The 13550-nt window shown below is 40.8% G+C and overlaps 1 protein-coding gene across 1 annotated transcript in view; it reads right to left on the minus strand.

Annotated features, from left to right (window-relative positions):
- PCDH15 (protocadherin related 15) overlaps positions 1-13550 on the minus strand; it is a 459942-nt gene that overhangs the window by 43363 nt on the left and 403029 nt on the right. The window contains exons 28-29 of the mRNA XM_074830171.1: positions 9702-9917; positions 5270-5358 (exon numbers count right to left, since the gene is read on the minus strand). Coding sequence (XP_074686272.1) covers positions 5270-5358; positions 9702-9917 — 305 coding nt within the window. The remainder of the gene's footprint in view (positions 1-5269; positions 5359-9701; positions 9918-13550) is intronic.

Below are 13550 nucleotides of genomic sequence, written 5' to 3' on the forward strand. Positions count from 1 at the left end.
CCAAGCCTGTAGCCCTGCTGGGGGTTGTTGTGGCCCAAGTGCAGCACCCGGCATTTGGCCTTAGTGAAACTCCTCCAGTTGGCCTCAGCCCATCGCTCCAGCCTGTCCAGGTCTCTCTGCAGAGCCTCCCTACCCTCGAGCAGATCAACACTCCCACCCAACTTGGTGTCATCTGCAAACTTACTGAGGGTGCACTCGATCCCCTCGTCTAGATCATCAATAAAGATGTTAAACAGGAGTGGCCCCAAAACCGAGCCCTGGGGGACACCACTCGTGACCGGCCACCAACTGGATTTAACTCCGTTCACCACCACTCTTTGGGCCCGGCCATCCAGCCAGTTTTTTACCCAGCGAAGTGTATGTGAAAAACTTTCAGTTTAAAACTGTTACCCCTCATCCTATCCCTGCACCCCTTGATCAAGAGTCCCTCCCACCTTTCCTGTAGCCCCTTTAAGTCCTGGAAGGCCACTCTAAGGTCTCCCTGGAGCCTTCTCTTCTCCAGCTGAACACCCCCAACTCTCTCAGCCTGTCCTCACAGGGGGGGTGCTCCAGTCCCCCGAGCATCTTCATGGCCTCCTCTGGACACCCTCGAGCAGGTCCATGTCCTTCTGATGTTGGTGCCCCCAGAGCTGGACACAGCACTGAAGGGGGGGTCTCACGAGAGTGGAGTAGAGGGGGAGAATCCCCTCCCTCGCCCTGCTGGCCACACTGCTCTGGATGCAGCCCAGGACACGGTTGGCTTTCTGGGCTGCGAGCGCACATTGCTGGCTCACAGTCAGATTTCCATCCACTAATACCCCCAAGTCCTTCTCACAGGGCTGCTCTCAATCCACTCCTCGCCCAGCCTGGATTTGTGCTTGGGATTGCCCCAACCGATGTGTGGGACCTTGCACTTGGCCTTGTTGAGCTTCAATAGGTTTACATGGGCCCACCTCTCCAGCCTGTACAGGTTTCATATCTGCACTTGGATTCCATTTCCAGAGACAGGTCTGGGCAAGAGGCTGCACACACCTAAATTCCTCAGCCCAGGAGAGTGAAAAATGCTAAAGCTACGCACAGAGAAGGCAGGGTCTTTTGAGCCCATGCTACGCAACTATTACTTATTACATGATTTATTATTAAACAATAAAGCAATTATCTCTTGTTGCATCTATACACATTTATTAGCAGTATGAGGTGATTTCATCAGACCTTCTTTTCCAATGAAAGATTCCTACGCTACCACTAGGAGGTTTCCTTCATATGGACAGAAGAGAAACTCCATTCTTTCCAAGCTCACTTTTCACTGCAGGAAGGAAAGAAGAACATGGGACACCTCATATGATTTTTGAAAGCGAAGAGACTATCCTCATTCCATTCTTTAACAATTCCAGAGCACTCCAAGCGCACATAAATGTGTTTTCTTTACCCACCTGATTGGCTCAGAAAGCACACACAATGCAAAAAACATTAACGTTGAAAATGATGCCCAAATGGTTTTGGCTAGCTCTGCTTCAGGGGAAAAGTTCCCTAAGCAGGATTATCCGCATTTTCTATGGTGTGTAGGCTGTAGGGCAAAACCAGCCTTTTCAAGAGGAATGTCTATGTAGTATTTCATCAAAGCACTCATTTTGAGCCACTCTGTTATTCCATTTCAGAGAAAATGATTTGCCAACTGTAGAAGTATGTACAGACGAATTTAAGGCACAAGACATTTCTATTACGTATCGGATGACACAGGTCTCTCTTGGTAATGTGGCGTACCTAATTGTAGCTAGAGGTTTAAGTTGCAATCACGTGAAAACCAAAAAACTAAATGCTCTAAGCATGAAGCTGGCTATTTTATTCTAGTTGCAATGCTGTTCTTTCCCAACAAGTAAGCGCTCACAAAATTGCCGTATTTAAAGAACACCGTGTCATCTGCTTTCAACAAGTTTTCTGAAGGAGAGGAACACGCACTGAATTTTCCACTAAGCCTCACTCCATTTTCTCTGTCATCCTCTGTAGCAGACATAAACGGACCTATCTGAACAGACGTAATTAAAGTGGGTGAGAGAAATGGCAAATCTGACATTGATGTGCGGTCCAGAGGACACGAAAAGCCTGTTGATGAAATTAAAGCAGTTGGAGGAAAACCGAGGTGCTTACTGAGTGACTGCAAAGGATCATGACACTATCAGAAATGTCAGCTGAAGACATACCCATTGTATCCCTCAAAAAGCCCAAACTCCTAAGTGCAATAGATAGCGATGTTTTAAATCTTTTCTTCTACGGTATGCTTCCTTTATTTGGACCATTAACCAACATACATCTCAGGCTATGCTGAGTAAGCCTTTCCAGTGTGCAAGAACTGAATTATGTATTTCTTAATACCTTGTATCCACTCTCTAGTGAAAACTACAGGCAGCTGGGGAGAATCTGTTATAACTTGGTTCTCCAAAGTTGTTTAAATTGCTATTTTTTTTTTTATTGTGAAAAACCAGCATAATTACAAAAATTACCCAACTATCCACTTCGCCAACATTCCCCATCACTGATGGTGGTTGTTTTTTGTAATTGGTGGTTAAATGTTATATTTTCAGAGCTCAATATTTGCTATCACTCCGGTGCCAAAATGAGAAGAGAAAGAGCTGAATAACCTCTGTAGTGATTAATTTAGTTAATGATATAGTCTTTTTATCTGTTAATGAATTATACAAAGTGTTCTAATTTTGTAGATTAGTGTATTATTTGAAACGTCTCAGAAACCTATTTGGGAAAGTACTTTAGACTGAGAAGGTCTCCAAATTATTTGGTTTCCCTTTGCCTGTGGTTATATCTTCTGTATAATGCATGAAAAAACACAAATTCCTATTATTTCGGTTTTGTGTCCTGCATGAATTATTGAAGCCTTTATAAAAACAGGGAGATAGCATTCTTTTAAACTTTAGAAGGAAAATCCAAAAAATTTGAAGATGGCAATGAAACGAATACATTTTTATGTGAAACAGACAAGTACATATATGCAAAATTATTTCCAAGACTTTTGCTCTCCTCAAATATTTTCAGTAAAGAATGTGACAATTTTAAAACAAGCTAATTCAATCTCTTCTGACAAAGATTGTCCTTAGAAATTTATCCTTAGAAGTAACATTCTTATGTTATGTACTCACTTGCTGGTCTTGCAGTGTTCATGAAGGTAAAAGCTTCCCAAGCTAATTCTTAGAATTCAAAACCTGGCCATGGTTTTTTTTTCATTTTTATACTCATTGAAAAGCTTCATTCACTGTGAAATATTTACACAGCTGTCAGAGACTTCCATGCACAAGGACCAGAACAGCATGAAACAAGTTTTAAAGGATTCCAACCTGGCAGAAAAGAGTTTTTTGGAGCACAGAGACTGAGGAATGTGGCTCTGGGCTGTGTTCCAAGACTGTGGCAGGATACGCCAGCTATTCCTCTGGGTCTCGAAGGAGAGTATGGTTACAGCACAATTTATTGTTGAGGCACTGAACACTGCTGAGACCTGCTGGGAGCTGGAAGCAAGCTGCTCCAGCATTTGCAAAAGGAGATTTTTGCAGGGATGGTGAAAGGGTGAGACGCTATCTGCTCTTGCTGTTCTTGCCCTGCCACCTATTGCGGCGTTCACGCTCTCAGTACCACGACACGTGCGTCATGCAGTTGAGACTCTTCATTGAAGCCAGGCTTGTTCCACCCTGTTTTCAAACCACCTTCTGTAAGAGCTGTCTGTATTTTGCTGGTGGTGCCTTTGGCTCCAGGACAGTCCAAAACTGGGAGGATCGGAAACACAGCCTAAGTCAAATTTAAGCACGAGATCTAGCCTACGTGACGTAGAAACACATGGTACAGAACATGTGTTCATCTTCTCCACTCAAGAGAACAGGAGCCCAGGAAGGCTACAAATTACCGTGTGAAGAAAAATTTGTGCAGTGAAGCACCCTAGGGTGAACTTGAGGGCTTAGCAAAGCAGAAGCAAACTTTTCCTATTACTGCCACTAAAAGATACATTGTTCTTTGTCTCTCCAGCCAACACCAACACCTGACACTTTTGGAAAGCTAGATCTTCAGTGTTAAGCAAGCAGACTCTGTTATTATTCTTAACTCTAGGAAACAGAGTCCCTGTGAATATAGACTATTGCCTGAACAACTTAATTAGCATTTCTGACATTAGAATCTATGAGAGCTAAACTTACACCTGGCTCAAAACAGAGAGAGAAAAGGCAAACATGTCCTAAATCTTCAGAAGCAAACCCGTCAATATTTTTTCCTAGCCCAGGGGAGACATGAGCCCTTTAGAGACAACAGGCTTCCTTTTCAGTGAGTGATTACATCATCAACCCTAAGGTATTTCAATTTCCATGGAAAAGTAAAGGTATGACAACAGTCAGGATGGAAGAGACCTGTGGAAATCTGAGAAATGCCATTCATCACTGATTAAAGTGACAGAAGAGTACAAAGGTTCTTTTTTAAACTGTTTCCTATAGTATTTTCTTTCCCATATTGTTGAATTCCTGATTATATGCCACAAACAATAGAAAATTGTTCTTGTCTTACAAAAAGAAGCTAGGAGTGAAAACCTGACTCCTGAAAGCTGGTGATGTTGTGGTGTATGAGTGCTGTTAAAACATATTTGACCAAAAGGATTTTAGCTGGCTTCCAGTATGATAAAATAATTCATTTTTATTGAAAAGCATTAATGTTTCCAATGACCCATCCCCCCTCCCATCACAATATTTTATACCTGCTAGGCCTGAATAATGACACTCCCTTTACCATTTTTTTTGCAATCAAAATTTTCTGTAATGATGTTAGTGGCATTAATCGCACCAGTATAAATTTTCTAAATTCTGCTTTCCCTTACAGCTACATCACCCAAATAAAATCACAGTGAAGCAATACAACTCAGTGAGACACACTGCCTCAACCTTTTGGAGATGTGCTTTATTTTACAACCTGGATTTTGACAGATGTGGTTTCTGTGCTTGCTATTTGGAGGCTCCACTATGGTCTGTATTAGGGGCAGCTCTGAGCCAAGTTTCAGTCTGGAAAGTGGGCAAATGTGCAAGCAAAGAAGTGCTGTACCTCTGCCTTCTCCAGAGAGAGGGAAATGTGGGGTGGGGGGGGCAGTGCTGTCACTCAGCCAATTGTGCTCCCTATCAAAATACCCACTTGCTCATTTTCAAGTCTTTGGCAAAAAAGGAGATCATGATGTCAAGGGAGCACTCCTTGCTGAATCTAAACATAAAACCAGTGAATTGTCTGATATTTGTAGAGTAAATAAATTTATTACCCTATGAGTTGATCTTTGTTTTGTTCCACAAGGGTGGGAGGAACATTAGAGACGATGACTTGCATATCCAACTGATTGACCACAGAGACCTGGAAACAAAAGAGTGAAATTCAATTGGCACTCCCATGCATAACATCCTCCTCATACAAAGAAGAATGGAATAATTACTTTCCTGCCTTCACAGCCATGCCCTGATGTACGCATTTCTCATTTTAATTCCAAATAAGAGAGCTGGGAAATCTTGCTTTGTTTGGCAGCCAAAACGAATAAACAGCAGGCAAAGATTTAACTAAAACTGTAATTACAGGACTGCATCAGAATTACAGATTTTTAAGGTGGAGACTACAAAACCTGTTCTTCATAGTTTAGACTTTACTTACAGAGTCACGGATTTCCCATGTGCCATATTCAGAATTACTTACGAGCATTCTGGTATTTTTGATGACTTGAAAGGAAAATCCAACCTTGGAGATACATAATTTGCACCAACGTAAATGCAAATACAAGATTAATTGAACTAAATCAATGATACTTTGTCAGAAAATCATGAAGGAAGTTGTTCATTTACTTTGAAGCTATCAGTGAAAGTTTTTAGTTTAATCTCCAATTTTTTTAACTTCTCCCTCTATATAGCATAAGACTGTACATAACCATGAACATTTTACAATTTTCTATAAAAGGTCCAGAAAAAAAAAATGCTTCTAAATACACTAGAAATGCCTCTAATACACTCAATACTTGTGTGCTTTGTTTAAAAAAAATAAATAATAAAAAAAGTTCCAGGATTCCACCAGACTGACAGAACAAATCTCTGGCATTAGCATTTTCTACTACAAAGGCAATGTAACTCTTCTGGTTCTCAACAGCAGGTTGGACAGTCAGTGTGCACAGGGGACTAACACACATGCATCAAACTCAGCAGAGTTAATAAACTCTGCTTCACATCTCCTGATCTAGACTCTTCAAGATATTTTTATCCCAAGAAAAGGCTGCCTTCCAGTGAAATGATTGCATGCTTATTCCTCCCTTTTAAATACTTTTCCATTTTGTAGTAGCGCTCTCTTCACTAGCACAGCCAGCCTCTCCTTAGGTTGTGAAAGGAACAGTTACTTCCCATGTTGGTGGAGAAAATAAATTATTTCTTAAAACTTGCCTCATGTCCGTATAGGCATGACAGCAAATATTATACTCCAAACCTATGTTCCCTCCAGAGGATTCTGAAGGAAAATTTGGAAAAGTAAGACAAAGTTAAACCTTATAAATTTAAAAATCAGTTATCCGATTCAATTCTGAAACAAAAACACAACTCCTGATTTTCAAAAGAGAAGCCTGAGCCCTGCAAGCTCTGCAGCAGACAAGCCATAATATACTTTCACATCAAACACTGATTCACCAGCTTTGAAGCTTAATTCAACTTTAAATATTTCTTGAGATGTCATCAGAGGCACTGATCAGTATGTACAGATTTACATGTATAGAAAACAGAATTATAATGAACTCAAAATAAATTTTAGACTAAGATCATTGAAAGAAACTCTAAAGCAATGAGCAGTTTAATCGAATTAACGACGTTAGCCAATTCAAGCAACCACTGTGCACCTCTGTACCGAGTACTGCATAAATGCAACATTTAAAAAAAAAGGCAATAGTTCTTTTGATATTCAGGGAATCACAATTATGACTACTTGTTCATATACAAAAATACGAATAAACACACATTCATGACAACCGATAGTAAAACAAGGGTGTTGAACAAAAATCAAGAAAAAGTTAAGGTTTCCATAGTAACATTAACTTGCTTGCAATTCCCATTTGAAAAGGCTTTCATTTTTCAAATACTAAAAATAGCAGTAAGTTGAGGAACTAAGTCAAATTTAACTACATTTAACTATATTTAACAAAAACTATGGGGAGAAACTGTTCCCTTCCACTGGAGGAGAGACAGAAACATGCTGGGAGAAGAGGTGGAAGGTGTGGGAAGGCAAAGGCTCTTCCTGAAGCACCACCATCACCGTGCCCTGGAAGCTTTTTGGGGCACAGTTACCAGGGATCATCCGGCCCACCATTCCTTAGAAAACTTTTGCTACCTCCCATCTACTGAGCAAAAATACATCCAGGTCCTGGGATGTTAAATAGCAGGCACCAGCCTCAATTATAGGACTGGAAGTCTGCATGCTCAGATGTCTCATGGCCATAAGTACTTGAAGAATACACTGCTGAGAACTAGTAAAGTTCCAGGTTAAATTAAATAAGCAGCACAACAAACTGGAAGTTTGCAGCAGAGGCATGGAAAGCATATAATTGTTGGTAACTATTAGCCCATAAGTCCTTCGATCCCATGCTTCATTCACTAGGCACTTTCCAGTTCTTAAATCAAGCTAGGCAGAGCCTACAGTCTTGTTCATTGTATGGCACCAAGGGATTCCTGGCAGTAGTTTATGCTGAGAGTTGAATGAAGAAGGGGCCTCGGGACACCCCCAAACCCCAACAAACATTTGATTAAAGATGATATCATAGTGAGGACTCACTATCCATGCTTAGTCGGTATCTTTAAGTGCTTACTTGCAGGAAACTAATTTTAAAAATGTATTTTCTTATTTTCTTCTTTTGTCTCACAGAAGCTAAAAAGAGAAATTCCATCATATGGAACCAAACTGTAGATCCACAGATGTCTAACTTGAGCCATCCTGCCAGTCCCAGCCAGCAGAAACAGCCTGGTATTCTTCACATGGACCACCCCCTGCAGCATGAAGACATTTTACCAGTGGATTTGGCAGCTTAAGAGGCTCACAGAGCTGTGTCAGGGCTCTGAAGAAGCATCCTGGCCCCATTTCTGGAGGATACCTTGCTCTGCTTGGGTTCTTCCTAGTACTGTCCCTCTGGTGTTGCCCCAACTCTTCTCCCTAGATCTCCTCCCTGTGCATTCCTGTCTTCTTCCCCACATCTTATTCTTTTGCACATGAGTAATTAAATTCATTTCCTTTATCTATGTGCACTCCCTGAGCTTGTATTTAAAGGAACAACGCCTCCCAGTCTGAGCACCTGACACCACACTGACAGCAGGACAAATTCTGTTCAAATCATGAAGCCCAAGAGCAGCTTAGTCCAGTCAGAAAGCATCTGCACATATGGATGCGTTTGCTCAGTGCAAACCCAAACTTTCATGGTGGGATGGTGTCAGCACGGAATTGTATCTACAGCTACTCCAAGCTTTCATGCCTTGCTGAAAACCACTGAGTGTATTGGCTCATCACTCACTTGGACAACCTAACGATACCTCTATAAATTAATGAGACGTACTTCACTTTCTAATTTTAATGTCGATACCTTCTGGCTATATTTTAATATACTATTACTGCATAAATTGCATGAGAATGCCCTATCATTTTGGGAGGTCAAGCATGAGGACATCATACATTATGTTTATTTGCTGAATTCCTGCATAACTCAATATACCAAGTATTATGGTTATCATCTGTATCATTTGACAGTGTTCCCATGAACTAGATAATGCACTTCATCCCTACAACATTATGCTAATATTAATCCAATCCATCAAGTTATATAGGCTTTAAAGAAATTTAGCTTTGATGGTTTCTGTGACTGGACTAAGTCAATGTCCTTTACTCAGCACAAAACCATGAGCTCAAGGCCTAAAGCTGGTGCCAGTTTTGAAACGTTGCTTCCCTGAAAACTTCAAGTACAGTCTCAGCCCAAAATTATTCCTCGTGTCTCTGTCTCCCTTCCAGACATGAGCAACTAAGACATGGCAACTTTGGCTCTTCCTGGTAAGTCAACTGACTTCTAGCTCAGATATTTGCCTGCACTAGAAGATACACCAGATCTAAGTGACCCAGATCCTACCTACTTGTGTCAACACAAAGTACAGCCCAAGTCAGCAAGCTTTCAGCTTGGCTTATTAACTGGGGTTTAACGCCATGCTAACCCTGCTTCACAGCTTTGATAGAGCTGGCTGCACCTTGCTGCCATAGGTGGAGATGATCTGTAAATGGTTGTGTCCCACCACACAGATGTGATCTGCTTTATACTCGTCATGCACAAACCCAGCACTTTTTTTGCTGCCATCTCGGTCCAGAACACCCAGAACATAACTTAGGCTCATGTTTAATGCAATCAATTAGAATCTAAATTGAACCATTAACAATGGCTCGTTGAATAAATAAAACACTGAACACCATGTTTAGTGTGGTAACTAAGATCAGTAGCTCTGCATGAAACATGAACACGTTTCAGGTGGTCATAAAAGCTTTTGGTTTAAAAAAAAAAAAAAGCACTTTACTTCAATGAATTAGAAAGATTAAGCACACACAGTTTATGGCCTTCCTATAGGTCTGCCTGGAATTAAACTTTATGTAGTGTTTGAATTTCCTCAGGAATTATTCCATAAAGATAATGCCTGGCTCATACTTACAAGTACTTCTGCTTTGCTGCTCAGTCCTTTTCCATAATCATCAGTTGCAATGACCTGAAACTTGAAATAGGATCTTCTCATATTTTTGAACAGCATAGCAGTTTTTATTAGCCCTGTGTAAGCTTCAATCACAAAACCTTCTTTACCGTCCTTGATTGGAGGAATGATGAGTCTGTATTGCATGGCACTGTAATTCCCAGAGTCTTTATCATCAGCCTAACAGGAAAAAGAAAACAAGCAGAGGCAAATAAAGTAAATATGCATGCAAAGAATCATTAACCCTGGTCTTTAAATAAAGTTGCATATTGGTCCAGCAAATTTCTTCCACTCTGACATTTAAAACATCAGATACCAGGGAGCAGATACGCCTATTACTTTAAATGGTTCATTTAACTTTGCTGCATACAGTTTTGCTTTTCCAGCAGCTTCTTTCTCCTGTGTTGGCACTAAACTGCTCCAAAAAAGAGAAAAAAGAAAAAGAGAAGATACATATAAATGGACTTTTCAAGTCTGCCACAAACTGAACAGGTAAGAGCAGTTTAATTCTGAGATTCCTCCACTGCCAAGTGATTATCACTGACAATTAAATATCAAAGAAAAAAACCACAGCAATGCATTCACAAACATGCACGACAAGGATGTCCTCCCTCCTCTTCGAGATTTTCTTCACCCTCACTGATTGAGCACATATATTTTTGGAGTAATTTAAACCTTTTTTTATTAAAAAAAAATAAAAATTGAGTGGCATCCCTGTAATACTGCACAACAGACCTGATGTACAGACCCAGCATAGGACACAAAGCTGCCCGGGGCATTTTCGTCTTGCTGAACTGCTGCAGAATTCAGAGGCAGCCCTGGCATCAGTCAGGCAGCCCCAGCAGCTGTGTTATTTTACCTACCTTGTGCCTGACAACCCTGCACAGCCCCGTTCTGGCCTCTCTAGACCTACTCCTTTGCACAAATCATGCTCCAGTTTAAAAGGCAGCACCCATATTCAGATGGGAGTGTTTCTGAGGATCCTCGTAATGCTTTCATGTGCTCCATCTAGGAAGGGGTCAGGGAGATGGCAGCTAATTACTGCCTGTACCTTTGCCTACTCATTAGGCTTGGGCATTGCCTCAACATCTGGGATGTCAGCATTTATTAGCAGGCTTTTATCAAAATATTGGCACGACTTCTTAAGCCTGTGAATTTAGTCAACGCTGGAGAAAAAACACCCTTAACTTCAAAAAGGTGCAGATCTTTGTGTAAAATCCATACTTCACCGTGACTTAAAAACAAAACCAATAATCACAATCTAGTCAGGGCTCCTGGCAGCATGAAGAGTTGTTTACCATGGTATACCACTGCCGTCTAAAAAAGCGTCATCCGTGCAAGGTCATTAAGCCTCTAACAGATGGCCATTAATCATCATTAACTGCTTTCTCGCCATCAATGAACAAGATCTATAAGGTGGAAACTTTTACTAACGCCTATTTCGTCTTTATTTTCTGATCATTTTCAGGGAATACCACTGAGGAGATGTAACAAGCAAATCTATGCAGCACAGTGATTGCATTGTGCACCATCAAGAGATACCCATACCAGACAAATGACCCAGGTACTCAAAGCTGCATGTGCTTTCCATGCTACTCTGACTGCTACCAGACCAGATGGAATAGATATAACTAAACAGCTCTTAAGTGATAATATCTGGGCTGGTTTACCTAGAGGTAGCAAACATATTTCATGCAGCACACCTTTGTGCCTCAGAGCCGCCCAAAAGATGAGCTCCCACAATCACACTGGCTGCCACTCATCACAGAGACAGAACTGTTTAAAACGGTCCTTGCATCCTTTGTAAATGTTTTGTTTTCCTCTAAATTGACAAAGCTTTATTTGGCTTGGCTACGAAAAAAAATGAATATAAAAATGTGTTAAAGTGCTTTTGTTCTCTAGTTCTACAGCTTTTTTTCAGGCTTTTAAAATCAAGATTAATACCTCCTGGGTGATGTCAAACCCCTTTATTATCATTTTTAGGAAAGATGGGGAAGATTAAACGCTTTCTGAAATTTACCCCATTCTGTCAGTAAAAACGTAAAGATATTGGTGAACTTTTCCAGAGCACTTCTGCTATCCAACTGGCATGGGTAAATACAACCCCAAAACTTCATGGAGCCAGCAGACAGGAGCTTGACAGGTGGATTTCCAGGACTAGGCTCATTTTTGGCTTTCCTTTTGACAAGGAAATTGCTGAAGGAACAAATAAATGTGAAAGCATGCTATATGGCACAAGGAAGTGAGGAAGCGACTGTACCTAAAAATCAGGTTGATATGCAAGTACTACTATTTGAGAGCTAAATGCCTCTCCCTCCTCAGCAGGATGGGGGAGAAATCAAGATGAAAAAGTTCATGGATTGAGATAAGGACAGGGAGCTCGCTTATCAATCACTGTCATGGACAAAACAGATGCAACTTGACGAAAATTAATTTAATTTACTACCATAAAAATTATATATTTGGATAGTGTGAAACAAACAAGAAATTAAAACACCACCTCAGCTGTGCCTGGCCATGGGACTGTTGAAAGGGGCTGTGTCCAGCCCAGGGCAGCCCCAGCGTCTCCTCCCAGAGATCCCTCAGCCCCCGCTTGGGCACGGGCTCCCCGTACACATATAAAAATTGAATATTTCACTTCAAATACCCATTTCTTATCCAAATGCAAAGGAAATCTTAAAATTACAACTAAAAAATTCCACATGATTAGTATTACTACACTATTACTATTACAATTACTCTTACTAAAGAAACATTTAAAACCAGAATGATAACAGAAATAAAGCATCCTTGAAGACATGCAAACTGTAGGTTACATAAGCATTCAAAGTGGCTTCTCTTGGTGCTTTTTAGATCAATTTTGTCAACATGTTGTAAGAGAGATTTAGATCCTCCACATACTCAAAGATGAGATCAGGAAGCCTCTGCCTGTGGTAGCAGGGGATACCTGAATACGTAAGAGATAATATTTGGTACAATCCAGCTAGAAGACCACCTATGCGGTCCACAAGAGACAAGAAAGAAACCTCTTTGGAAATTATTTCATATGGTGATGCAGAGCAGCTAACTTCTTGAAATAATCACTTCCTTGCCTCATACCAAACAAATCACTCTGTGCATGCATCTAAGACCAGGCAAGAACAGGTGGTACAACACAACTCAGTTTAAAGCCACGAACAATACAGAAAAGACCAGTCTGGCAAAACCCACTGGCTTGTCCACCCTCAACTTTGCATGTTGGTAATGGAGCTGGGGGGAAAAAAAAGAAAAAAAAAAAAAGGAATTCCTGTAACCTCACACGGCATGTGTTTTGGCACATGAGGCACACAGCAGAGGTAGGAGCACAATATCTGATCTGGCTCCTCTGGGGTCTTCACCGTAGTGAGACAGGATTTACAGCGAGTGCCCAGCTAGCTTCTAAAGGCTCTCTGGAGGAGTCCTGTGAAACGACCATTATGCCCTTTCAATAAAAAGCCAATTTCTTTGCTAAAATGGATTTATTAGGTTGGTTCAGCTGGGTCATAAGCCTATCATTTTTTTAATATTAGCAAATTCTATCTCCATAGAAAGATATGACCTTTAATATTAGTTTGTTTCATCAACAACAGAAATCAATTTCACCTTTAGTATTTCACACTTGTATATGAATGCAACTAAGGACAAACAAAATTTGGATCCAAATTAGGGTATCCATGTTGCAGGGACAGACATTAAATAAAGACAGCCTTTCCGAACAAACATCACGACACTAGTGTAGTTCCTTAGACGCAACGGTATGGTAAGTCTTGTGGCTGAGTTTAATGTATGAAACTC

The sequence above is a fragment of the Strix aluco genome, chromosome 7 (assembly GCF_031877795.1).
Source record: "Strix aluco isolate bStrAlu1 chromosome 7, bStrAlu1.hap1, whole genome shotgun sequence".
Lineage (NCBI taxonomy): Eukaryota > Metazoa > Chordata > Aves > Strigiformes > Strigidae > Strix > Strix aluco.